A 24,717-nucleotide genomic window follows, 5' to 3' on the forward strand; every position below is an offset into this window, starting at 1 on the left:
GACCTTTTCAAAAGATCCCATGTCGAAGAGTTGACGACTGAAGTGTAGTACCTGGACCTGTTCAAAGCTACTGCTGAATACCTGAAAAAAAGATCAATACATTATACTTTAAGATATCCTGCTGAACAGAAACACAAGAGCTTGAAGTCGGTGCGCTTATCTGCTCAGCCATGACACCCCAATATCTTGAGTGTAGTTAATATCCTTTACTTACCGCCGTAATGAGACTAGTGACGGACTCATTATTAAGGTCACACTGGGTTGTATTGAGTAAAGTTGCTGTTAGGTCCAGCACAGCATCTGCACATTGTCCTTGGATTGCACCATCCGCTATCAACTTCAAAATCACCTGGAATAATAAAACCAAACATTGAATCTGAAACCGAACGAAATGATTTCATATACACTCTTCTGAACAGCCTCTGTGCAAACTCTGCGCAACACCGGAAGTACCAAAACTACAGTTTTGGACACAATGCAGACTGTTTCTTTCTCCCTTTGACTGGTGACTGTTTTACTTCTTTCAAGAAAATTTGAAGACGAGCATAATTTGAAAATGTGAAGGCTATAGGAGATTTTGAGAAAAACCTAAAATCAGGATAAACCAGGAGATTCACACACGTGTGCTGAACTGGGCACAGTGCACAAACACGAGAAATGCACATACTGCGTTAGGGTAAAATGAAAACCAACCAAAAGCGGAATGGAATCAGTGACTTACAGCTGCATATGAGTCAGGGTGTTGTATCAGATAACCTCCATGATAACCAACCCATTGGTTCATCAAGATGACTAGTCCGCTAAGATGGTCAGCAAACTCATCCCTTCTGGTGTCATCCGTCTCAGAGATCAGGTGGTTGTACTTTGCTGTCACGGCTTCCTGGAAGTCGGAAAAGAATTTTCAGACATTTATGATGATCCCAACAAAACTGGTTACTGTATTTATGGCAATTTGAAAAGTATTTGACATCAAATACTGACTCGATAAAAATTAAAAAAATGTGTTTGAATATAATTCAATAACAAGCCACAAGGAAAACCAACTGGGCATATTTTAAATGATTTCGAGTTGAACAAAGAAAAATTTACTGGAGCGAATTTGAACCAACAACCTTCCGCCAACTGAGCCTTCTAGCCCTAATAATTAAAACACACAACAAAAAGAGTTAGATTTTGTTTCCTCTGAAAGAATGTTGACAAATGCTGCTGCTTCAACAGGAAAAAGATAATTTTAGGTACACAGTGTCTCTGCAAAACTTACTACTTAATAACGTCAGCAGTGCACCGGTTAAGGGTTTTAGGGTGAGGTGTTTGGCAAGACTTCGATGTTTGAAAGTTTTATAAGTCAACGAGAGGGCATACCTGAAGTATTTTGCATATCACTCCTGCATGGTCCTTGGTCGTCCACTCTGCCATGAACTCAAATGTGGCGCTTAGCGTCTCCAGACACAGTTTCCATGGCAACTGTTTGGCGACGCCCTCAGCGGAATGCACCGGTCCTAATTTACTCAGCAGAATGGGAAGAACCTTTTCTGTACATGAGTGGAACTGTTTCTTGACGCTTTTGATCATCTCAAACACTAATCTCCCGAGACCTGTAGTTTGCTGAAATTATCCACCAATAAAGTATTAAATTTGCACACAATTTAATAATAATTTGGGGGGCTAATCGTCCTTACTCGCAGCTAGAGCTGAATTGAGAAGGACGCGGCTACAACGTGTTCGAGAAGCAGGCATGCAAGGGCGCATTCTGCTGCCAGCCACATCAACCCATTATGACCACGGAGCACAGCCAAGATCGAAAGTGTTTGATTTTTTCCTGAGGGAGGAAAATCGGATAGTCTAGGAAAACCCTCGTGGCACAGCAGAGAACCAACGCACAACTCAACTCACATATGGCCCCGACCGGGAATCGAAATGGGGTCACCTTGGTGAGAGGCAAGCGCTTTACGCACAAGCCAACCGTGCCAATCATTTGTTGATGAAAATTAAAGCTCGATGAGGGATGATAGCTATAACAATATCAAATCAACACGACGATCGTCATCATGTTGCTAGTAGAATTTAGAAACGACCGTGTAATGAATAAAAGAAAATCATTTAACTCAAATGGTGGTCACGTCTTTGAGATATCGCCTAATCCAAGCTGTAGAATTCTATAAACTTAAGGTTGTTCTTGCCATTAATCTTAAGAGTAATTACCTTCCCTATAAATTGACATAAATACAGCTGGCTCATTGAGCCCCATGTCTCATAATGTACCCTCTCAATAACATGGTTCTTATGGCTCTTGGTGTGTGCTCAATGAGCAGGCCTGTCAGGGGCCCATGGTTAAACGCTCTTATTCTCAAATGGCTCCCCTGCAGTATCCTTGTAAATTTAACATGAACATCTACTTTCTATTTGTAGATTGTAGTAATATTTGTTTATGTATATATTATCATTGACTGATCTTGATACTGTGGACAAATAAATAAACTTGAAACTTGAAACATTTGCAGAAATTTGAAGATTGTAAACAAAAATAATCTGGGTATAGAGCCTACATCAGGATTCTCTTCCAGGCTTTGCAGCATCATGTCAAAGAGGTCACCGTGATCCTTGACCTTCCTCATGAGGAATGCAAAGCTCTCCGCAGCAAAGTTACGGATGTGTTCCTTCTGGTGCTCGCTCAGGAGAGGCGAATAAAACCTGGAAATCCAAGCAAAAATACTTTTAAAACCACCAAGATTAAACGCCTTGTTATGGAGAAGTTTTTTGAAATTTTAATTGAGATTTTAAAGCTACTTTGCAGTGGTGAGATTTTTCGGATGTGAAAATTCCTCAAAATAGCTTGCGGATCTGGGTTACCCTTATTCTAAGACCCAGAACCTCCAAAATGTTACAAATCAGGAGGTTAAGACACTTTAAGCATCACCAGAAAGACAAAACTGTAGGTTTGGACAAAATGTGGACTTTTTCTTTCTCCTTTTGGCATCTGCTTTATTTCTTCCAAGAAAAGTTAAAGGTTCAAGAAGTTCAGGTGATCAAGTGCACCAGACTCAAGCTCTGGGGTTCTGATCAGCAGAGTATGGGTTCGAGTCCCTGTCAGACACTTGACTGTGAGGAAAAATGCTGAAGCGCCAGGAGCGTCACTGAGTGACGGGTTTGAGCGCTATATAGAAGCCACTACTATTATTATTATTTTGTTGTTTCTGACCAACAAATATCCCCCGACCTGAAAACGTTGTGGATGTCTCTGACAAGATACCGCCACAGGAACTTGAAGAGGTAGCCAAACGACCGGAAGGCATTCTCAAGGAGCTCTGTGTCTTGGGTGTTGAGGAGAGAGACAATGATACTGAAGAACTCTTCAAAGTGTGGATAGAAGTCAGTCTGGAGATCCCTGGCCAGTTGCACAAGCAAGCTGTTTAAGCAGAGCAGAAAATGTCAACAAATTACGGAAATGCTGTTTAAAAGATGTTAGTTTTGCATCGGGATAAAGAATATAATTTGTTTTCAACCCTTCAAGTTACACAGTGTATTAAGCACTGTTTTATACTTTCCCAAGTTCTGTGAACAAAAAAATCCACTGGCAAATAACTCAGGTGGGATTCGAACCCTCAACCTTTGCATTGCTAAAACAGATGTTTTACCACTAGACCTCCGAGCTAGCCCAAAGGCTAGAGCAGCTTGAATCCTTAGTTTGAACAATTTAACCAATGTTAATTTCAGCTCAAAACCGAGGTCATGTGTTCGAATCCCACCCGAGTAGCCTGTATTCCACAGGACTCAGAAAGCACAGCACTTATCACAAGTCGATGTAGGAGGTTTTTAGAACCTTAATCATAGAAAAACTCTCTGACAGAAACTTACTCAAGTAGAGGCTGGTACGCCAGGCTTTTCTTAACCTTTAGATGTGTCTTGAGAGCTGTTATAATCTCCTCTTCATGGTGGACAAGCTGGGGGAAACTATCAACTTGACCAGAGATGTCCCTCGTGAAATTAGCTGTCGGAAACAAAAATATATACATCAATTTGTTAAATGCACTTTGCATATAGTTTACCAACAGAACTAAATAATGACAGAAGGTTTTTAAGTTTGATAATTTTTGATACAGAAAGAGACTAAACCAAGTTTAGTAGACTTACTGAAATCTTGAGTACAGTTGAGGTCCATCCATTTGGCTAAACCCGCAGCAAAGAAAGTATCCGAATCCTGGTAACAAAAGGAAATAAAATATGAGTTATTATTTAATATATATTTCTGTTAATGAAATCACAGATGCTTCATTAGTGAACTAGGGTGCTTGCTATGTCAACCAGAAACACTAGGGTTAATCCCTACTCTTCCACACGACGCATAATTTCTCCTATGTAAATTGATTTAAATGTCAATGAATTTAATACATATTCAGTCAGTGAGAGTTCTCATCTTGCCACTATATTGATCGCAATAACATTTAAAGAATTAACACACATTATGTTTTCCTGGTTTTTAGAGATAGTTTGGTTGTTGTTGTTGTTTTGGTTTGTTTGGTTTGTTTATTTGTTTGTTCATCTCGCATCTTGCATTGTTGTACTCTCCTACACAAAGCATTGCTGCTGTCCTGGAGAGGGTGGGTTTGTGCTAGCCCCATAAATCGGTCCAATCCACTCCGTATCCTTGGCCCCAGCACCACTGATATCAAAACCTTTCGCTTCCTTTTAAAACCATCTGCAACGTTCTGCATCATGAAACTTACCGATCTAATGCTTCAGAAGTTGCAGATAGCACTACACTTGGAATCGTTCACATAGGTATCACAGATTTTGAGTAAAAATCAAGTGAATTTTGCGTGTGAATTTTCTCAACTAACGCTCTTTTACCGCTAATGCCGCGATGCCGATTGTCCCCCGACCGTGCGCAGATTTTTTTCCAAGGACAAACGTGTAGAATTATCTGCACACATTCGTCCTGGAAAGAAAAAATACCCAATCCGCGCTTCGTGTATAAACATATGGACACGCGTCTGGGAACTACAAAGAATGGTTCCCCAATCCGTGCTTTCTGACAAACATATGGACACGTGTCTGGGAACTACAAAGAATAGTTCCCAGACGCGTGTCCGTATGTTTATACACGAAGCGCGGATTGGGTATCTTTTCTTCCCAGGACGAACGTGTGCAAATGGTTCCACACGTTTGTCATGGGAAAAAATCTGCGCACGGTCGGGGGACAATTGGCATATCGGCATTAGTGGTAAAAGAGCGTTAGTTGAGAAAATTCACTCGCAAAATTCACTTGATTTTTACTCAAAATCTGTGATACCTATGTGAACGATTCCACGTGTAGTGCTATCTGCAACTTCTGAAGCATTAGATCGGTAAGTTTCATGATGCAGAACGTTGCAGATGGTTTTTCAAGGAAGCGAAAAGTTTGATTGGACCGATTTATGGGGCTAGGTTTGTGCATGCTGGCAAGTTTTCAGGTTTTGTTTTTGGTCTTTTCTTTTTTAAGGGAGAATGAAAAATTCCATTATTTCGAGGCAATTAACTTCTTGTTGTATTGTGTTTGAAGAGAATGGTCTAGCTTACGTCTGGTGTTCGGTCAATACGACCTCCTTTTCTGATGACATCGATGTTGATATTGGATATCCGCTCGGAAAACGTCTGGAACTAAAAAATACAAAATAAAAACCACAATTAGTTAATCAAATTACTACTTACATAGTTGAACAATTAATTAAGAACATAGGCAGAATTAAATGTGGAAAATAAACCCAAAAGTTATGGTTGTGTTTAAACCTTTTTGCCACCAGCCCACCACTCCCTTCCTTGTGAACATTTTGTTTTTACTTTATCATTCACCGTGCATGATACACTGATCGATATGATAATAAAATAGTAATTAGGTAAAAATTAGTGAAATAAAAAGTTGTGGCAGGATACAGAAAGCGGAGTTTCTAACTTTTTTTATAGGGCTAAAAAAATAAAGTTGTAATAAAAAACCAAAAGGTCCCCCCCCCCCCACCAACCCCGCCCATCTTCCTCTTTCCACTCACTGCCACAACACACAACATTGAATGAACGCCGTTTCGGTGCGGGGCTTTCGTGATGATCCAACTTGTCCCTTTTTATTTAATAATTTGTAAGTGTATCGAGGTAAATCAAAGCACTTACCCTGTATGTGTTTTCATTTCTGTGATTTGATGATTTCGACTTCATTTTGGGTGTTAATTCGGAAGGTTTTGAGCCTTCAACTCATTCCTCTTGACGGGAAAACATGAAACACGTGTGACCACAAGTTTAAAGTTCACACACATCACCAATATGAGGCCAACACCAAAAATGGTGAAGGCGCCGTAATATAAGTTTTGGTCAGTTATCAAATACGACCGTCTTTCAACGCTTATTTCTAGTGAATAATTGTCTTTTTCTCTTTCACTATAATCATAATGTAGGAAGAGAGTTCAACCACAACCATCATAAATGCAGAGTCTTAAATCATTGATTTATTTGAATGTAATTGCCAAACACATGACACAATAGATGGCGCATCTCTTCAGTGTGACGGTCGTTACCGGTATTTGACGAAACTAAACTTTAGTACTACCTATACGAAATCTGAACCACGAGAGGGCGCTACAGCAGATGAACGGTGGGAGCCGGAGGCGTGTTCTCCTTTGGAAGTAGGGGGGGGGGGGCTTACTGTGTTGATGTTTCTTGCTCTTATTATTGGTGGGGTCAAAACATGGAACGATCCTTGCAAAATTATTATTTTTTACCCATGATTGTTTAACAACTGTAGATTAATCACGCGAAACCAGCACAGACGGATGTTTAGATCGATGATCAATCAATACTTTCTGGGGGTGGGGGATGAGGGAATAGGGAAGGGGGAGAAAGATCATTCCAACTTTACCAACGACGAGGGGACATTACACTTACTTATTTGTTTACACCTACTAGATACATGTAAAACTTACATGTGCTTTTGCTTGAAGCTTGAATTTCCGTTCCAAAACAAATGAGAAACATTATGTCATGTTCTGTGAAGAAGAACTTTTTTTTATCAAGTTGTTCCCATTCGTTCAGCTATAGAGGGCGCCCTTAATCACTATAGCAACAACCCGTACGCGCTGTACTTTTTTTTAGACCGGAAACTAAACTGTACCGTAATTTTAGCGGTTCTGGCAGCCGGTTTGCTCAACTTTGACAACATTTTATCGCAATCAATTTTTAAACAAGGTAAGTCAAATTCATTAATTAATGAAGCATTTAAATTAGAAATGGGTTTATGATGGTTAACTCACTCGTCGACGTCATTGTATTTGTTTTGATTTTATTTTGTCAGAAATAGAGTTTTTTTTCTTCTTAACAAGTTATGGGAAACTTACATTTTTTTACAAATGGGCTCAATTTCTCAAGCAAACGTTTATGTTTAATGGGCTACGTAAAGTTTAAATTATGACGAACAGTACAACGTTCCTTTTACAAATTTTATGGTTAAATAATGATTGCATTGATAAATCATGATATTAAAATTTTGTTGGCCCTTTTCTTTTCGTCCCCAGTTATCCGAATTTGAGGCTGACTGACTCGAGTCTACTCTGTCTTATTCTTGAACAAGATGGCGGCTCTCCATTGGGAAGCACAAAGAAAGCAGAATGTTATTGATAAGAAACATAAAATAGAGCAGGAAAAACAGGTAAGTTTGTGTTTGACAGTCACTTGACAACTTAGCCTTCTAAAATGTTAAAATGGGAAGACTTTCCAATGCTAGGTGGCAGCAGACTTATCGGGTAAAATTCCATTGTTTACGTAATTCTGAACATGCGCATAATTCTGAGACCAATGGCTTTACCGGGTAAGTCTGCTGCCACCTATCGTCACAGAAAGTCGCCTATTCTCACTCACTTAAGTCTTATAACTTAAGATAGTGAATATTTTACAAGCGATGGAAAAACTAATAAAATCATCCACAACTGGTGGTAATATTATCTATTTTTTGAAGTTGTTACATTACACCTTTTGTTTGGTAAGCAGTTTACAGGAACTAATTCTAAATAAAATATTTTCGGACATTAGTTTAACGTTTAAAATTTTTCAAGGAAACATTATTGGCATTTTATTCCAATCCGTTTCCAGGAGAAGATGGAAAAACTACAGGAACAGAATATGCAAGAAATGCAACAAAGTCGTGCCAGGCAGGGCTCTAGTTACGAGAGACAGCTGAAGAAACTTCAGGGCCATAATACAGAAAGATGCGCCCGTGGTGAATATCACAACAACAGAGATAAAGAAAGACGCCGGGAATATTACGAGTCCAATGGTGGCAACCACAGCGCAAAGACTAGACTAAGATCAAGTGTAAGTATATCTGGGCAAATGGATGCCTTGCGTATGCAAAGCACAACAGGGACGCCGAGGTCACTTGCAAGTTTTGACGCACAAAGAACAGCTATTGTCAAATGATTTGACCTCCAATGATTTGACCTCCAATGATTTGATAAAGCTTTTACAGGGGAAGGTATACAGTTTAGAAATCAATCTTAAAATGAATGGCAATACAAACTTTTGGTTTAGAAGCCTACAGCAGCTTTCGATGGTGTTAAGCATTTTGAGAATCATTTCACTTCGAAGTAATGTGGTTATGTTAAAATATATGAGTTTATGTGCCCCCAAATTTGAATCTGTCAGTAATACTTCTCAGGAGTCACATTGTGTATTCCTATGGGATTATTCTTTCTGGTGGCAACCCAATTTTGCTTAGAAAAAGGTGTCTGTGCCAAGTATTTTATTTTATTGTAATAGCTTTTTGAAATTGGGATCTGTTCATTACACTTGGAAAACTGAAAGGCTAAACACAGTTAAGGCATGTACTCTGTGTCAGGTGTCGGCCTACTTGCTTGATAGAAAAAAAAATGTTTACTCTGCGCAATATTCTGACAACAAATTTGTCAATTCAATATGTTTTCTTTTTTTCAACAGGACATCAACTTTGCACAGCAGTGGTAGAGAATCTTGTCATCAGTTCTTCCAGATGTTCCTCATATCTTATACAAGATAAGACCATCTTGCAATATTTATTCTATTTTTGTAGCGACACTCTTAACACAGTCTAAACAATTTGATAGCCTGCACTGTTTAATCAAGGAAATATTTGGTATATCCTGAATAAAAATAATCTGTTTTAGTGTTCACAATCCAAATTTCAAATTCCATTTGAAAGCCATTTTACCCTTTTGGTAAACGGTATTGTCCAAGGCCCACACATCGTGAGAAAATAACGGGAAAACCCACCCTTGTATCTGCACATTTCGCCGTGTCATGACGTGTTTAAAATAAATCCGTAATTCTCGATATCGAGAATTGATATTGTTTTACTGTTTTCTCAAAATTAAAGCATTTCATGGAATAATATTTCAAGAGAAGTCTTTCACCACTACCTTCTTTAAACTCTATAAGTTATTTGTAAATCTGTGAACTTTTTTTGTTCTGTACCGAACGAGTCCAATGGCTTTAAATAAATATCTACTCTGTATTTCAGGTAGTGTTCCAAACATTACCACTGATCTGGGCACAATTTTAAAGAGCTACTTATGCACAAAGTTGCTAAGCGCAATAAAAGTATGCTAAACAGAATAAGGCTACCATCCAAAATACTATGTCGCGTGTTAAAACTTGTGGTTGGTTTCCTGTTGATTTTCGCTAAGCAGAAAATTGTTAAGCAAAAAAATTAGCTGCTGAAGAAGCTCTATAAAATTGGGCCTTGCGTTTAATTTTCCTTTTGTATTTTTAGTTAAAAATGCAAAGAACTTTTTGGTATCTATCAGCATTATGAGCTTCCAGAAGCTTGATGCTCGGGTTATTCACACATTGCTATACTTCTTCCAATGTGTGGTTTGGGGAAAATAATTCATTATTCCCATACAGCATTTAAACAAGCAAGCAACGAAAGCAATAAAATATTTGAAAAATACCACCAACTGTATGCATTTGTTAACATCATTTTTGGTGTGTTTTTACTTTGCAAAACTATCGCAGAATTGTGACATCAGTAAAATTTATTGCAGAATTTGAGGCATTGCATTGTGGAGTATTTTTGATGAATTTATAATTTGGGAAACGAACGTGACAAAGTGATGATCGTGAATTGTCATTTCAGATTGAATAACTTGACTATACTCTGTATCCAAGTTTTTATATCAGTTAATAATATGGGATTTTTATTGTGTCAATTGTTGTGCTATTTTGTATGTTTGTAAAGTGTATTATCAATTAATCATGTATTTTAAACCAACGACAAACAATCATTTATTTCAAACACTTTCAATCAAACATTAAGATTGTCACTTTTTTAAATATGTATTTTTGTTTAAATTGTATATTTTCATTGTTTTTGGTGTATATTGCTTTTTATGCTAAATGTATTCAAAAGCCATAAGGCATATCGCAATTAACTTGTACATTGTGTGGTTCAGTTTTTACCTTGAATATAAAAAATATAACAAAGTAAAGAAAAATTGTTTTCAACTGTCACCTTTTTACTTATTTTTTTACTGTTCTACCATTTTCAAATTCCTGTACATCAAGAAGTCTAGCTTCAAATTCATTAGTCAATGATTGTGTAAAAAAAAAAAAAAGTACCAAGCAAACAAGTAACTTAACGACACTGGACACTATTGGTAAATCTCAAAATAATTGTTAGCGTAAAAACTTACTTGGTACTGAGCAAAGGAGAGCTGTTGATGGTATAAAACATTGTGAGAAACGGCTCCCTCTGAAGTAACATAGTTTTTGAGAAAGAAGTAATTTCTCACTAAAGTATTTGAATTGAATTTGAGACCTCTGCTGAGGTCTCGAATTCAAGCATCTGAGGGTGTTTTTTCTTCCATTATTTTACTCGTAATTTTCACAGATTATGTTACCCCTCCCTCAATCAGTGACACTCATGTTGCTCAAGTAAAACTGCTTAAAGTAAAAAATGTACAGTTTAAATATTATAGAAAACAGGCAAATAAAAGTCAGTAAAACTTCTTTTACTAGAGCATTTACAGCGTAAAAATATATAAAGATAGAAAATAGGGCAGTATGAAATGTTAAATATAAATATATAAATATAGATTTTACAGAAGTTTGTGGTAAGAAATTTAAAAAATATCTATTCATTCCCAAAACAATGGTTTAGTTGAAACCATTTTACTATGTATACCCTAAAAAGAATGACGGCACCAATTTAAGGAAGAAAATACACTGGCTCTGTGCTTAAGAATACATGTTGTGTACATGCCATAGGAAACCAGACAAAATGGTTCCCTGGCACAGAGAGTTGCCAAGTTCAGTATTTATAGTTTTGGAATACTGTTCGCAATTCTGGAAGAATCCTGGAATTCAAGAATCCCACCCGAGTAATATGTCTGCGATTTTTTTTCCACTAAACTCGGGGGGTAAGTACTGAGTATACAGTGCTTACACACATCAGTGTATATGGGTAAAACCACAATGAAAATTCTGGAAGACTTTGTACTGTCATCAAAACTACATTCTCATGCTGGAAGAAGCTTTTGCATTATTGGTTTTTTTTTATGAATACTTGTCAAAGAAACTACTTTCTCCTACCGTCAGCATCCCTACCTTCTGAGGCGGTATATTATTTACATGATTTAATGATGGTGGTATGAATAGTGCTTGGCACTCTTGGAAGACCTTCTTATTTCATTGCAACTTCGTTCTCCATCTGAAACAGAAGCAAGATACATTTTACGATTATGAATTTATTTTGGTATATTTGGGGTTAAGAAACTAAGGAACCCTCAAGAGAAACCAAAGAAAGAATATTAAGGTCGTTATGTTTGGAAAAAAAGGGAGTAAAGGAGTCCTGAAGAAATGTTAAACGCCGTTTAATACCGGCAAGGTCGTGGCCGTGTGATAAAGGACCGAGCTGACGGCAAGGTCATTTATCGCAACCATGACCCTTCCTGGCCATGTGATCTCCTCTCGATCAATCAGACATGACCATGTGATCTCCTCTCGACCAATCAGAATGGATGAGCTCTGAACGAATGACACTTCCAAGTCCATTAATAAGTGATATGTGGTTCACAGTCAAAGACAATGATCAAGGACTTTTTGAGCCATCGCTACTTACCTAATTGACTGGCGGGCCGAAGACTGGTAGGCATTTTGGCTCGACGTACCACAGGTTGGTAGCTATCCATGGCAAAGTTGAAAGAGGAAGCTGTAACAATTAAAGGAAACGTCAACAGCTTAGCTTAACAGAGCAATGAAACATCAATCAAAAATCTGCTTAGTTCAGGATGCCTGTACACGTTCATATAAGTTACTTGGAATGTTTCACACTCGGGGAAAAGAGTTCTTATTCGAATCAAAGGATGCTTCAAGACGCACACACAAAGTAGAGGTTTAAACAAAAAAGTTGCTGCTCCAAATCGATCTTCTATGACCTACCTGCTGCTGATGGCACATACTGTTGGTAATGAGGACGTGTTCTGCGGACCGACGATTGAGCATGCCATCCTCCACCAACACCCTGCCTCCCAGCTAAAGAAATATATAAAATATGGCAAGAAGAAATTTAAAAACAAATGGAGGTCAAACCAAAACCATGCTTCTTTTAAAATGCTCCAAAATGGACGAGGATTTGTTTCAAGGATGAAAATGCCGGAGCTGACAAGCTGGACGAAAGAAACTTAAAAGCCAACTAATACCTCCTAACCCCATCCCTAAAACATCTACTCAGCAGATTGAGAAACCTGAGACCAGCCACCCCCCCCCCCCCCCCCCCGGCCCCCCCTTTTGTTACCTTCCTCTTTTTTTCATCCCTTGCTTTCTCTGTGTGCTTTATAGCATCTACTTCCACTTGACTGCTTCTGTTAATACACCAGGGGTGGATTTCACAAAGGTAGTCCTAACTTAGGACTAGTCCTACGCAATGCTAAGAGATAGGACTGGTCCTAAGTTAGGACCAGTAACTCATCCTAACTTAGGACTGGTCCACTTAGGACTGGTCCTATCTCTTAGCATTGCCTAGGAATAGTCCTAAGTTAGGGCTACCTTTGTGAAATCCACCCCAGTATACCTGTTAATGTTTCTCATTTTCGCCTTCGAGAAAGACTCTGAAAGAGAAAGACTCCAAACAGCAGCCGACTAACTATTTGTTTTGCAAAAACAAGCGAGATTGACAAAACATACCATAGATGTTCTGCAGAACTGCCGTCTGTCTCAGTGCATTTAGCTGTGGTTGCAGCTTCTGAATAAGTTTGGAGTGTCCGTTCTGCAAGGGAAAGGTTACTGTCTGTTGGTAGCGAGAACCCCCTGGGTCTGTTATGGATCTTGCTCTCGGGTGTGCTCTGGGGTGTGCTCTGGGGTGTGCTCTGGGTTCTGTAGAATGTTTGGATGATCGCTGGAAGCTGGTAGGGTGTTGGTCAGTGGGATCGTTTGACTCATTTGTGTGTTTAAAGCTAAGAAAGCAAATATGAAAATAAATAAACAGAGACTCATGAATTCTCATAAATCTAGTCAGAGTACTAGGTTCTTATATATTATAAGTTATCACACAAGCACGAGTGGAATACGGAAAAATATAGCGCTTCTGGGTCCCATACCCAACGAGGCCGAATATGGGATGCAGACGCACTATATTTGCCGTATTTCCACGAGCGCGCGTGTGATAATGTATTTATCTTCAAGCACTCTTGGCGCGTAACATAGAACACACAAGACGCAGGTAGTGATATTAGCCGTGCAATATAGGTTTTTATCACCACTCCATTTTGCGAATCTGATTGGAGGATTAGCGAGTACTTGAAGATAAAGCACTTTATCACACCCCAAATGACGAATCAAAGCACTCCTGCCAGATATGCTTTGGTGCAACATGCTGCCAATCAGACCACCAGGAACACTGGGGCGAGCCCCTTCTGTTTTTGATAAGAGCTCCGAGTTCCTTTACGTGCATTACACAACACACAGGACCTACGGCATTACGTTCCATCCAAAGGATGCAGCAATAATGGTTAAGGGTTAGTTTACTTCATCAGATTGTAATTCTTTTCAAAAAGTATCATAATAAAAAAAATTCTTCTTACTTTCTCCATGATTTTTGGATGACGGCTGCCGAATCGTTCTTCTTCCTCCAGAACGCAAGTCTGTTCCGTTCCTTCTCGACAATCTGCCGCCTCTCCTCTAGTGTCCATCGTTGTTGACCGGAAGAAGCTCCGTCAGTCTCACTGGATGACACAAACCCCTTATCAATTCCGTGTACGTCCAACTCATCAACCCTGTCAGCGATGGTTGCGACCAAATCAGTATTATTACTGTTGTTTGAGTTTTCGTTGACGTTATTGATGCATTCGTCAGTTTGTTCACTTAAATCATAAACCTCATTTGCTTTACGATCTTCTTCGAGAGATTTTACAAAATGGTTTTCGACTGATGGGTTTTGACTTTCAAGTTTGTCTTCCTTCCATCGGGCGTGTACTCGGCTTTCAGATTCAACCTCTGTTATAACCAAATTATTTCCTTCATCAGTCGGATAATCTTCTATGAAAGTTTTGTCATCAGCTCTCTGGGGTGAATCAGTCGCCCAGCAACACTTTGCGGATTGTTTGGAGTCGCTATCATGGCCGCTATCGGTGTCTAGGTTTTTCTCTTTTTCATCAGCTTCGAGGAGGCCAGATTTAAGATCTGATTTGTTCTCATCATCTCCGTTGATTTCATCAATTCTGAAAACTTCCCCTGTCTCATTCTTCTTTGTCATCTCCTCCTTTTTCCTACGTGGAAAAAAAAATATATTTATATATATACACACCTGTATCAGGTTTAGATGGAAAGCTACCCTAGGCCATCTACCCTTCTCATTTTATTTATATCAAGATAGTTGTTCAAACTTTGCATGATGGTGATACAATCTAGTAAAGGTATGTAGTAATTAAAAATTAGCTTAGCAAAACAAAAAGAGTAGAATTTGAAACTGTGCTCTGCAAAAGTCAGCTAAGCACAAAACAATTTTGCTTACAAGAAAGATATTACCAGCCAAAACACTGCATCATTAGCAGTGTTTGTGTCTTGTCCCCGCCTATTTTTCCTTAGCAGAAATCTGATAAGCAATAATTTCCAGCATCTCTGAAAGTAAGTCCTTGCATCAAGATGAGAAAGCAAAACTTACTTAGCAGCATCCTTACGTAGTTGCTCGTGTTTCATCAGCAACTTCTTCCTCTCCACAAACGTCTTCCGGACTCGGTACCCCCGGAAGTAAGCCTGGACTCTGATGGCCGCTATGTCACGAATCCCCGTGATGGACAACGCACCCTGCTCCAGCATGTACTGCGCAACGTGGTGATGCTCATTCTGCAGTGCATAATCCAGGGGGGTTAAACGCTCCTCCGAATACTCCATGTGGTTTGGGAATGCTCCATGCTCCAGGAGTAGTTTGGCTGCGTCGAGGTACCCTGAACTGCAACAATAGTGTAGAGCAGTCATGCCCTGCGAAGGTAAAATAAAACAATATCTGCTTTTTAGGTCGCTGCATTGGAACAAATATAGTTTTGGTACATAAGTTTTGTTTTTTAATATTTCTGATGTGCACAAGTTCAAAGTTACTAAAAAACTCACCTTTTCAAGATGATTTCTTTTTTTACTTTTCATTGTAAATTATTGTATGTTTACCTTATTGTTGTTGTGCTTTCATTTCACTGGATGTGTATTGTTTTGTGCACACTGTCTCTGCGAATTGAACATCTCTTAAAGCCAATTTTTTTGAAAAGGCCTTTTGTGCTACCAACAACTTGTCCACTTTTTTATATCCACCATGCACAAGCTTTTCTTCACAAACAAACACTTGTTAAATCCATTCAGGGTTGAGAATTGAGCTAGGGTTTTTAGATAAATCCAAAGCTTACCTCACTGTCCTGTGAGTTAGGGTCGGCACTTTTCTCTAGAAGCAACAGAATGGAGTTTGTGAATCCGCCGTAGCTGGCGCACTGCAGAGGGGTCCGTCCGGTGAAGTCGTTGATGTTTGGGTTGATGCCCTCAAGAGTTAGGATAGCGCAGATGCAGGTATGACCACCCAACGCCGACCTAAAGGTCACAAAGTTCACAACGAGCCAATCAGTATATGACCTATAAGTAATTTCTTTAAACAGTGTTTAAGGCACTAGGCACTATTGGTAATTACTCAAAATATATATTAGTAAACAAATGTACTTAGTAACAAGCATCAGAGAGCTGTTGATAGTATAAAACATTGTGAGAAACAAGTCCCTCTGAAGTAATGTAGTTTTTAGGAAGAGGTACTTTCTCACTTAAATTTTTGAACCTGAGATAAGACTTCAGGCCTGAAGCCTTTCTCAGCCATCTGATAGCACACAGATTTGTGCAACAAGTGTGTTTCTTTTATTACTTTTTTGCAACTTTGATGAACAATTGAGCCCAAACTTACCAATGAATAGGTGACCGGCCTTCTTGGTCCAATATATCCACCAGAGCGCCACCTGAAAACCAAGAAGAAAACTACAAGTTACACGCCACTAGTTATGTGCTTTGGTGAACAAAATTTGACCAATACAGCTTAATGGAAGACCAAATAGAAGAAAGAAAAAAAAAAAGAAAAAAAAAAAACTGTTTGTAGGTAATTGAGCTTGGTCACATCTCTGTCTTCCGGTGCATTTTTGTCAAGACAATAATTGAAATACCTTACCTTGTATGAGCGCTTTGACAACGTATGTATGTCCCATCTCTGCTGCCCTAAACAACGGTGTGTGCTTTGACTGGTCCAAGATGTTGACTAGGGCACCAAGCTAAGAGAGAAAGTGAGAAAATCAAAAAGTTTGTAAGAACAAACAAGATGCAGTATCCCCATAATCAAACTGGCCTTTAGTCAGTGGGCATGGTCAGTGGTCCAGTGGACATCTGCTGTAGAATGCAGGGGTCATAGATTTAAATCCTGCTTGGATAATATGCCTATGGTATTTGTTCAGTATTTTCTTAACTTGCTTAATATTTTTAACCTCTGTGAAGCGCCTCTGGACCCTTTTGGGGTTAAGGGCGCTATATAAAAGCTGTTTAGTATTATTGATTTGTTCATTGATGTATGAAAAACCAAAATATAATTCTAGTGGGCCATGTCTGTCAAAAATGACACTCCTGGTGCAGAAATATCAAACTCTTGTCACGAATGCTACACCCGGGTCATCCCGCTGATGAAAAACGTAGTATCGGTCGAAAAATTACAGGAACGGAAATATTTCCAGTGTTGTGATCAAAAGTTACATTTTAATTGTAATTCTGGACTCTGTTCTTACCTCCAGTAATACATTAATAGTGCTTGGATGACCACACATGGCAGCGGCATGCAGAGCTGTGGAATCAACAACAAGTTTATCAACGTTAGTCAATAATATCTATTTTTCACTTTTTTATTTCATACAACATCCAAAAGCGCAAGACTGATTGAAGGATGGCTAAAAGATTTTATACAAATTTCAGAATTAAACACAAATAGATCAAAACAAACACAATGTTTTTAAATTGTTTTAATGCAAGTTGCCAGACACACCAGGCCTGAAGGCCACTTCAAGGTGTGGGCTACAATAAACTACATTTTCCAGGGTCCAGTGCCACCTACTCCTGGGAATGAAACATGGTTACCCCCTTTACAGTCCATATGGATGCAGGCTTGGGTATCATCAATCAAAAGTGAGGCTAGTAGAGCAGCCGTCGATTTCACCAAACTCTTCCTTACTTAGGATTAATCTTCGGACTTAGGACGAGTTGAGTCCCGTATCCAAATACGTACACCGTAGGAAGCATTAAACCCATCCTAAGTTAGGACGGGTTACTCGTCCTAACTCGAGTTAGGATTAATCCTACAGTTTCATGAAATCGGCTGCAGGAGGCACTACCTCCCCAAGGCAAAAAGACGAATAAAATTGGACAACCAAATTAGAACACCGAACCACACTAGACCAGACTAGGATGTTTAGATAGATGGGGTGGGGGGGGGGGGCTCAAATACTTAATTATTTTGGTAATCGTTTAATCGGAACTTCTACACCATCACAGCACAACCTAACTTGTTGGGGGGGTCACCAGAATGCTCTCTTTACCCACCTGTTGCCCCGGTCTTGTCCGTTGCGTTGATATCTGGTTGGCTAATTTCAACCATGCTGCTGATGACATCATCAGCCCCTTTGCCCGCCGCCCACATCAGGGCTGTCCGACCCTCCAGGTCGGGCTCGTCCGTTATGCTCTCACGACTCAGGAAAGAAACAACGGTATCCTGTGGTACACAAATATTACAATTTGTCAAACTATACTTTAGAGCTAAGAAATTTGTTTGGAGTGACACCATGTTGATAAAACCTATACATTTTACTAAAAGGGGTCTGCGCCGATTTCATTGAGCTGCTTACGCAAGGAACACCGCTGTAAAATCTTCTGCTAAGCAAAAAAAAAAGCAGGATTTCAGTGACAAATGATACATGTGACATGGTATTTGGAATGGTAACCTTATTCTGGTAAGCATGATTGTTGTGTGTTTAGCTACTCTTTCTGCTTAAGAAAGCCCTATGAAATTGGGACATGGGCCTAGTTTCATAGAGCTGCTAAAGGAGATATTTTTGCTAAACAATTGTGTGCTTAGCAGGATAAAATCAAAGATGATGCATGTGACTTGGTACTTTGGCTAGTAACCTTTTTCTGTTAAGTTTAATTTTATTGTGCTTAGCTACTTTTTCTGCCTGAGACAGCTCAATGAAACTGGTCCCGATCATTAAGTAGACAAAATGAGAAATAAACTTACGGCGTGATTGTTCTGTGCTGCATAGTGTAGAGGAGTAGCGCCGTTGGCGTCTGAACTGCTGACGTTAGCGCCTGCATCCAGGAGCAGGTTCACAATATGGGTGTGGCCCAACACTGCCGCCCAGTGAAGAGGGGTACGGAACATGTTATCAAGAACCGATACATTGCACTTGACTAACGTCGTCTGTGGTCAAGAGAGATAAAGATCCTTCAAAGTTAATATGGCCAATCAAAGTTGACGACAACATTAGTGGCGTGGCATGGCCAAGCGGTCTACATGTATTTCACTGGACCCAAGCTCTGGTGTTGTCAGCAGCAGAGTGTGTTTGATTTTTTCTCGAGGGAGGAAAATCGGATGGTCTGGAAAACCCTTGTGGCACAGCAGAGAACCAACGCACAACTCAACTCACATATGGCCCTGGCCGGGAATCGAACCGGGGTCACCATGGTGAGAGGCGAGCGCTTTATGCACAAGCCAACCATGCCACTTGCCCCTGGTGGCAGTTGATATGGCTCAATAGCCCAAAGCAGATGAGTGTAGCCCTTATTTTGAAGTGGCTGTCTGGCCTGTGATGTTAGGCGCTCTCTCATAATTAGTTTTTTTACAAAATATAAAAAATAGTCGCAAGTTTTTTTACTCTACTTAATGTCTAAGTGATTGTGCCAATTTAGCTCAGTGAACATATTTACCCAAATGACCCTTAACAAGTTTTCGGACGGCACCGAAATATTACCTGGAAGTTGATGAGTTGCTGGGTGATGGTCTCGTTGCCCTGGGCGACAGCAAGATGCAGTGCTGTCCGTCCCTCGTAATCCTGCCAGGTGATGACACTTGGTTCTGTATCCTGCGTAGAGACATGAGACAAACCCAGTGGGTATGAACTCAAATCGTTATCGATTCAAAACGATTCTCTGCCCAACTTGGAGAATCATGATTGCAGATCAATAAGCCATTTGCGAGTTAGATTTGAATAAAGAATTATACTACAGTGACTTGCATAGTCACAAGTTACAACTTACTTTGGGTGTGTTCGTTTAGCTTCCCTGGGTCGACCCCGGTCTGCCCCGGTACGTTCGAATAGCTTTGACGGGGCTCACCTGGGTCAACCCCCAGTGCCCTGCTTGTGGAGTGGGTCACTTGGGGTGTGTGAGAGGGTGTGTGATCGTTCGATTAGCTCTTGTCAGGGGCTCACCCGAGTGAGCACTGCGGGTCGACCCAGGGAAGCTAAACGAATGCACCCTTTGAGGAAACTTTGCAAGGCATCTTAGAGGCAACCAGCTGCAGTGCATGCTACAGGACCACTTTGGTAGCACATGAGTAACTTTTCAAACATGTCCCCAAGATCCCCAAGAAAAGTATGTGAACATTTAGATGTCGATGCCTCTTCAAACTGGTTGCCTGTAAATTGCCTCAAATGACATGGCCCACTTTGGGAACTGCTTCTACATTTATCAACAAAATCCACACCATTAAATATGAAAAGCGAATACTGACCAGTATGAGTTGCAAGGTGTTGACGGCCGCTGGGGAGTTACCAGCACTGGCAGCCCAGTGGAGTGGTGTCTTCCCATCTGTGTCTGGTATGCCGATGTTAGAATTCTGTTAAAAAAACAAAACCAAGTAATAAACCAAAAGGGAAACTGACTGGGTAAGTTAAAACTTATTTGGGGTTGAACAAAGAAAAAACATATCTGGAAGAAAAAATTTGTCAATTTTAAAGCTGAAAATAGTTAATGGCCTGACGTTTTCTACCCTTTCTCAAAGGCTTTCTTAGTCATCTGCTAGGGCGCAAATGTCAGACCATTAACTATTTTGTTTTGCATTTCTACCATCCGTCCTTTGGTTGGTGAGTTGTTTGCAGCACTTAATTTTGTTTTATCAATGATTGATTTACTTACATGCTTAATGAGCAGCTTGACTGCTTCCTCATTCCCATATGAAGAACTCCAATGTAGAGCAGTTCTCTAAAAAATGTAAAAAAAAAAAATATAAAAAAAAAACATTTTGTTAAAAATGCTAGAACTGAATTGGTTATGCAATGACCAGGGGCAGGGAGGGGATTGCCTCTAACGCCTCCATGAAGTGATGGGCATGCAAGGGGCACCAAGGCATCGACCAGGGGCAGGGAGGGGATTGCCTCTAACGCCTCCATGAAGTGATGGGCATGCAACGGGCACTAAGGCAAAGACATGGGGCATATCGGCAAATTGCCTCCGTTACCTCAATGAAGAAACTATCTTTCTAACTCATATTGGATTATTATATGCATATTTCCTTTGTGTCACTAACATACAAAGATTACAGTACAATAAAACTTTAAACTAATTTATCCAAAAGAAAACGACCGTCTTACTTTTGCATTATCTTGTTCATCCTGCTCACCAGGCTCCAACTGCTTAATAAGGAGCATCAGACATTTTGTGTTGTCATGGCGGGTTGCTAGGTGCAACGCTGTTTGGCCCTCTTTGTCCTTGATCTTCCAGTCAGCTCCTTTGGAAAGGAGTACCTTACACAGCCTTGTGTTACCCTACGAACGGAAAACACAATAGGTTTAAAAGAAACGTTTATTCACACTGTTCTACTTTAAACCAAACTGTGAAGATGTTGATGGAGCAGAAAATTCAATGTTTTCAAGAGAAATGCATTAAATCATCATTACTTTGTGTTGTTGAAATATGTATCTTGCCTCATAACAATTTCCAGAACAAATTTTGACCAAAAAAGGGAGACCGCCAGATAGCTCAGTAATGGTACAGCGACGGCACGTTAAACTGAAGGTCGCAGCTTCAGTTTTACCCAGTCAGTTTTCCCTTGTGGTTTATTAAGGCCGAGTCACACTGCAGCGATAACCAAAACGATAACGATCACGACGCAAAAAGAACGCATTCTATTGGTTGAATGGGCGTGTGCATATTCTGCGTGGAGCAATTCAACCAATAGAATGCGTTCTCTTTGCGTCGTGATCGTTATCGTTTCCGTAATCGCTGCAGTGTGACTCGGCCTTTACTTGGTTCCATTTCTTATTAAATGATATTTGCATCGGGATGAAGAATAATATTTGGTTTTAGCCTCACCACAATGTGTGTAAGCAATATATAAACTCAGTACTATCACAGAACTCAAGAAAGTACTGAATATACAGTGCTTACACACACATCAATTTATGGGTAAAACCAAATAATAAATGATATTTTGTAAATCAATTGACTTATAAACATCTAAACGCTTTGTGCTTGATCTTGGGCATTACGTAAACTTCCCCATATTTAATATATCAAATGCCATGAGACGTACCTTGTAAGCGGCCCAGTGGAGTGCCGTCCTTCCAGCATTGTCGAAGCTATTGACCTTAGAGCCATGCTTGATAAGAAGCTCAGCACATTCTAGCCGGTCAGCGAGTACGGCCAACGTCAGCGGACTCCGTCCAAACGAATCCTTGGTGTTGATTTCATTACAATGATCTGAAAGATTGAGAATCAAGAGGTAAAAGTCTTCACAAAAAAGGAAACTTTTTCACAATTTTCAAGAGAAAAAAAGTTGTCCGCTTCCCTCACACAAGAAACTGCAATGATCAGGGCCCAATTTCATAGAGCAGCTTTTAGCAGAAAATACTGCTTAAATATTTTCAGCTAAGCAAAAATAAGCAGGACACCAGTCACAGACAGTATATGTGAAAAGGTATTTTTTGGCTGGTAACCCTATTCTGGTATAGTTTTTAAGCAGCTCTTTGAAATTGGGCCCAGAGGGTGATTTGCCGTAAAAACGTCTGAAGAAAAGACAGGGGCTGGCTACAGACCAACAGTGTGAAAGAGGTTGTAACGTTGATCCCAACCCTTCACCAAATAAGATTATCAATAAGCTCCTACGCTCTACATCATAAAGATAAATGACAGACAGAAGCTCTGGCCAAAATGTGACAACAATGTTTCATGTTTCCTGTGTTTACTATTTATAATCAGATATCAATATAAACCACAACAGGCCTGGAATTTAACTATAAACCACGGAAGCCATGGCCTCCGTTGCCCCTGGTCTTGGCCTTGGTGCCCTTGCAAAAATTCCCATAGACTTTAAGATTTTCGAGTGGAAGTGCCCTTTTCAAAATGAAAATGGCCTTGCCCTCTCAAAGAGGAAATTCCAGGCCTGCCACAAGGGAAACTGACTGGGTAAATTTTCAAAATTTATCCAGTCAGTTTCCCATGTGGTTTATATTGATATCTGAAACAAAAACTCGCATCCCCTTAAGATGATCCCCTGGCTGCCGCTTCCCAGGTTGTATCGTAATTTGGGTGTGATCCCTAGCTACACGGCAGTTAACGGTTGTATGGCTTCTGACTGGCACCCCCGAACAAAGATATTGACAAAATAGGGACACCGCCAATATAGGGCTAGATAGTTCAGTTGGTAGAGCGCCGGCACGTTAATCCGGAGGTCGTTGGTTCGAATCCCACTCTAGTCAATTCTTTGTTCGACCCCAAAAGTCATTTATAATCAGGTGAGGTTTGGGGTAGCAACATTTGTGTATCTCTTAAGAGTCGTGTTGGTTCTGAGAAGGAACCTGTGGTTGACAACTCAATGTTTCAATCAGTATGCTCTGATCCAGGAAGCGTTGAGTTGTCAACAGTCGGTTCTTTCAGAACCAACACTACTCAAAGAGATACACACATTGTGACACAGCAATCCCTCGCCTTTTTATACTCCCACCATGCAAAGTTTCAAATTCTACTTACTATTTATGAGTTTCGACAGAGCGCTTTTATCGCCGTTGACTGCAGCAGCATGTGTGAGTGTGCTCTGTGATACTTCCCGCTGCAGCGATGTATTAGATGCAGAAACGACGACCTGCTGCAGCCGCTGCTGCTGCTGTGCTAGGCTGATGCCATCGGCTGGCATGTCAGAATCTTGTTCGGCATGCACACGGCTCTGTCTCATCTGATAGTAAAACAACACCACATCATAATCAGCTTTTCTTTTTGTTTTGATATGTAAACATAGGTCTATATGGAAATTTGTGAAGCTGTCAATTGTTTCCGAAATGTTGGTCATCATAATGGTTAAACTGCAGGACTTACAATCACAGGGTTGGGTTCGAATCCTAACCGCGCTAATTTCAAGTTGACTATAAGTATATTGTCGTCTGGTTACTGAATCACATTTATTACCGGTGTAACTCCTAAACATAGCGAAAAACAAATGTTTGTATATGAGAGATTGGCTGTTGCCATCTTGGTGTTTATATCCCCTTGTGGGAGTTTGCCATGATCCCTTAATGGGAAGATCATCTGAACAAACAAACAAACAAACAAACAAACAAACAAATACTCATGTACATACTTTTCTACCACTACCACAAACCTTACTTGATTGTATTATTTCAAATCCTACACATGTACATATTGTTATGGCAAAACTTACTTGATTGTATCTCTACCAAACATAAATTTTAAAATCCTACACACATGGTGTTACTGCAAACCTTACTAGGTTGTATCTCCGCCATGCAAAGTTTCAAAACTTTTACATAGTGTTACCACGAACCTTACAAAAGTAAATCTCCACCAATATCCACCATACAAACTTTTAACTTAACCCAGTAATTCTACTTACTCGTAGGCATTTGAAGAAACGAGAACACATTTTCTGTGAAGCGATTTACAACATCGACATTGTAACATTGTAACTCACAATGCAAGTACGGCTGCAACACACAGCCAGCAACAAATACCACAGAAAAACCTGCCTTAATAAAATATGTGGTTCTTTCATTTATGAGTCACTAATGATAAAGGAACACGTTTCAGCATAACAGAGATTGCATACTTTGAAAGGGGTTTGCAGTTTTATTGTTCCGTTTTTCACCACAGTTGTTCAGTAGAGAGTTTTGTTGTTGTTAAAGTGGACTGCGCGCTTGACTGAACTCAGAGCTCAAATAT

The 24,717-nt window shown here is 39.8% G+C and overlaps 3 protein-coding genes across 4 annotated transcripts in view; 1 reads left to right on the top strand and 2 right to left on the bottom strand.

Moving 5' to 3' along the window:
- Window positions 1-6,490, bottom strand: part of LOC117291122 (small subunit processome component 20 homolog) — a 32,923-nt gene extending 26,433 nt beyond the window's left edge. The window contains exons 1-10 of the mRNA XM_033772656.1: window positions 6,142-6,490; window positions 5,557-5,637; window positions 4,132-4,198; window positions 3,856-3,988; window positions 3,218-3,406; window positions 2,547-2,691; window positions 1,363-1,605; window positions 722-880; window positions 215-349; window positions 4-81 (exon numbers count right to left, since the gene is read on the bottom strand). Coding sequence (XP_033628547.1) covers window positions 4-81; window positions 215-349; window positions 722-880; window positions 1,363-1,605; window positions 2,547-2,691; window positions 3,218-3,406; window positions 3,856-3,988; window positions 4,132-4,198; window positions 5,557-5,637; window positions 6,142-6,186 — 1,275 coding nt within the window. The 5' untranslated portion in view covers window positions 6,187-6,490. The remainder of the gene's footprint in view (window positions 1-3; window positions 82-214; window positions 350-721; window positions 881-1,362; window positions 1,606-2,546; window positions 2,692-3,217; window positions 3,407-3,855; window positions 3,989-4,131; window positions 4,199-5,556; window positions 5,638-6,141) is intronic.
- A 615-nt stretch (window positions 6,491-7,105) lies between these two features.
- Window positions 7,106-9,263, top strand: LOC117291632 (putative GATA zinc finger domain-containing protein 25). 2 transcript variants are annotated; one of them, XM_033773467.1, is made up of 4 exons: window positions 7,106-7,209; window positions 7,536-7,669; window positions 8,110-8,331; window positions 8,953-9,263. In XM_033773467.1, the coding sequence occupies exons 2-4, from the start codon at window positions 7,592-7,594 to the stop codon at window positions 8,977-8,979; spliced, it is 327 nt and encodes a 108-aa protein (XP_033629358.1). In that variant the 5' UTR covers window positions 7,106-7,209; window positions 7,536-7,591; the 3' UTR covers window positions 8,980-9,263. The 2 variants fall into 2 exon arrangements, with proteins under 2 accessions (XP_033629358.1, XP_033629356.1); XM_033773465.1 differs by lacking the exon at window positions 8,953-9,263 and having other exon boundaries at window positions 8,110-8,580.
- A 1,548-nt stretch (window positions 9,264-10,811) lies between these two features.
- Window positions 10,812-24,668, bottom strand: LOC117291228 (inversin-like). The gene is made up of 19 exons (XM_033772838.1): window positions 24,392-24,668; window positions 23,515-23,716; window positions 22,079-22,245; window positions 21,138-21,311; window positions 20,683-20,748; window positions 20,279-20,383; window positions 19,518-19,628; window positions 18,785-18,967; window positions 18,094-18,262; window positions 17,286-17,341; window positions 16,682-16,781; window positions 16,424-16,475; window positions 15,885-16,062; window positions 15,152-15,468; window positions 14,073-14,756; window positions 13,177-13,445; window positions 12,433-12,525; window positions 12,113-12,202; window positions 10,812-11,701 (listed from the first exon to the last, which is right to left on the bottom strand). Exons 1-19 carry the CDS (start codon window positions 24,419-24,421, stop codon window positions 11,628-11,630), a joined length of 3,120 nt encoding a protein of 1,039 aa, XP_033628729.1. The 5' UTR covers window positions 24,422-24,668; the 3' UTR covers window positions 10,812-11,627.
- Window positions 24,669-24,717: the final 49 nt, after the last annotated feature.

Source organism: Asterias rubens, chromosome 6, assembly GCF_902459465.1.
Source record: "Asterias rubens chromosome 6, eAstRub1.3, whole genome shotgun sequence".
Lineage (NCBI taxonomy): Eukaryota > Metazoa > Echinodermata > Asteroidea > Forcipulatida > Asteriidae > Asterias > Asterias rubens.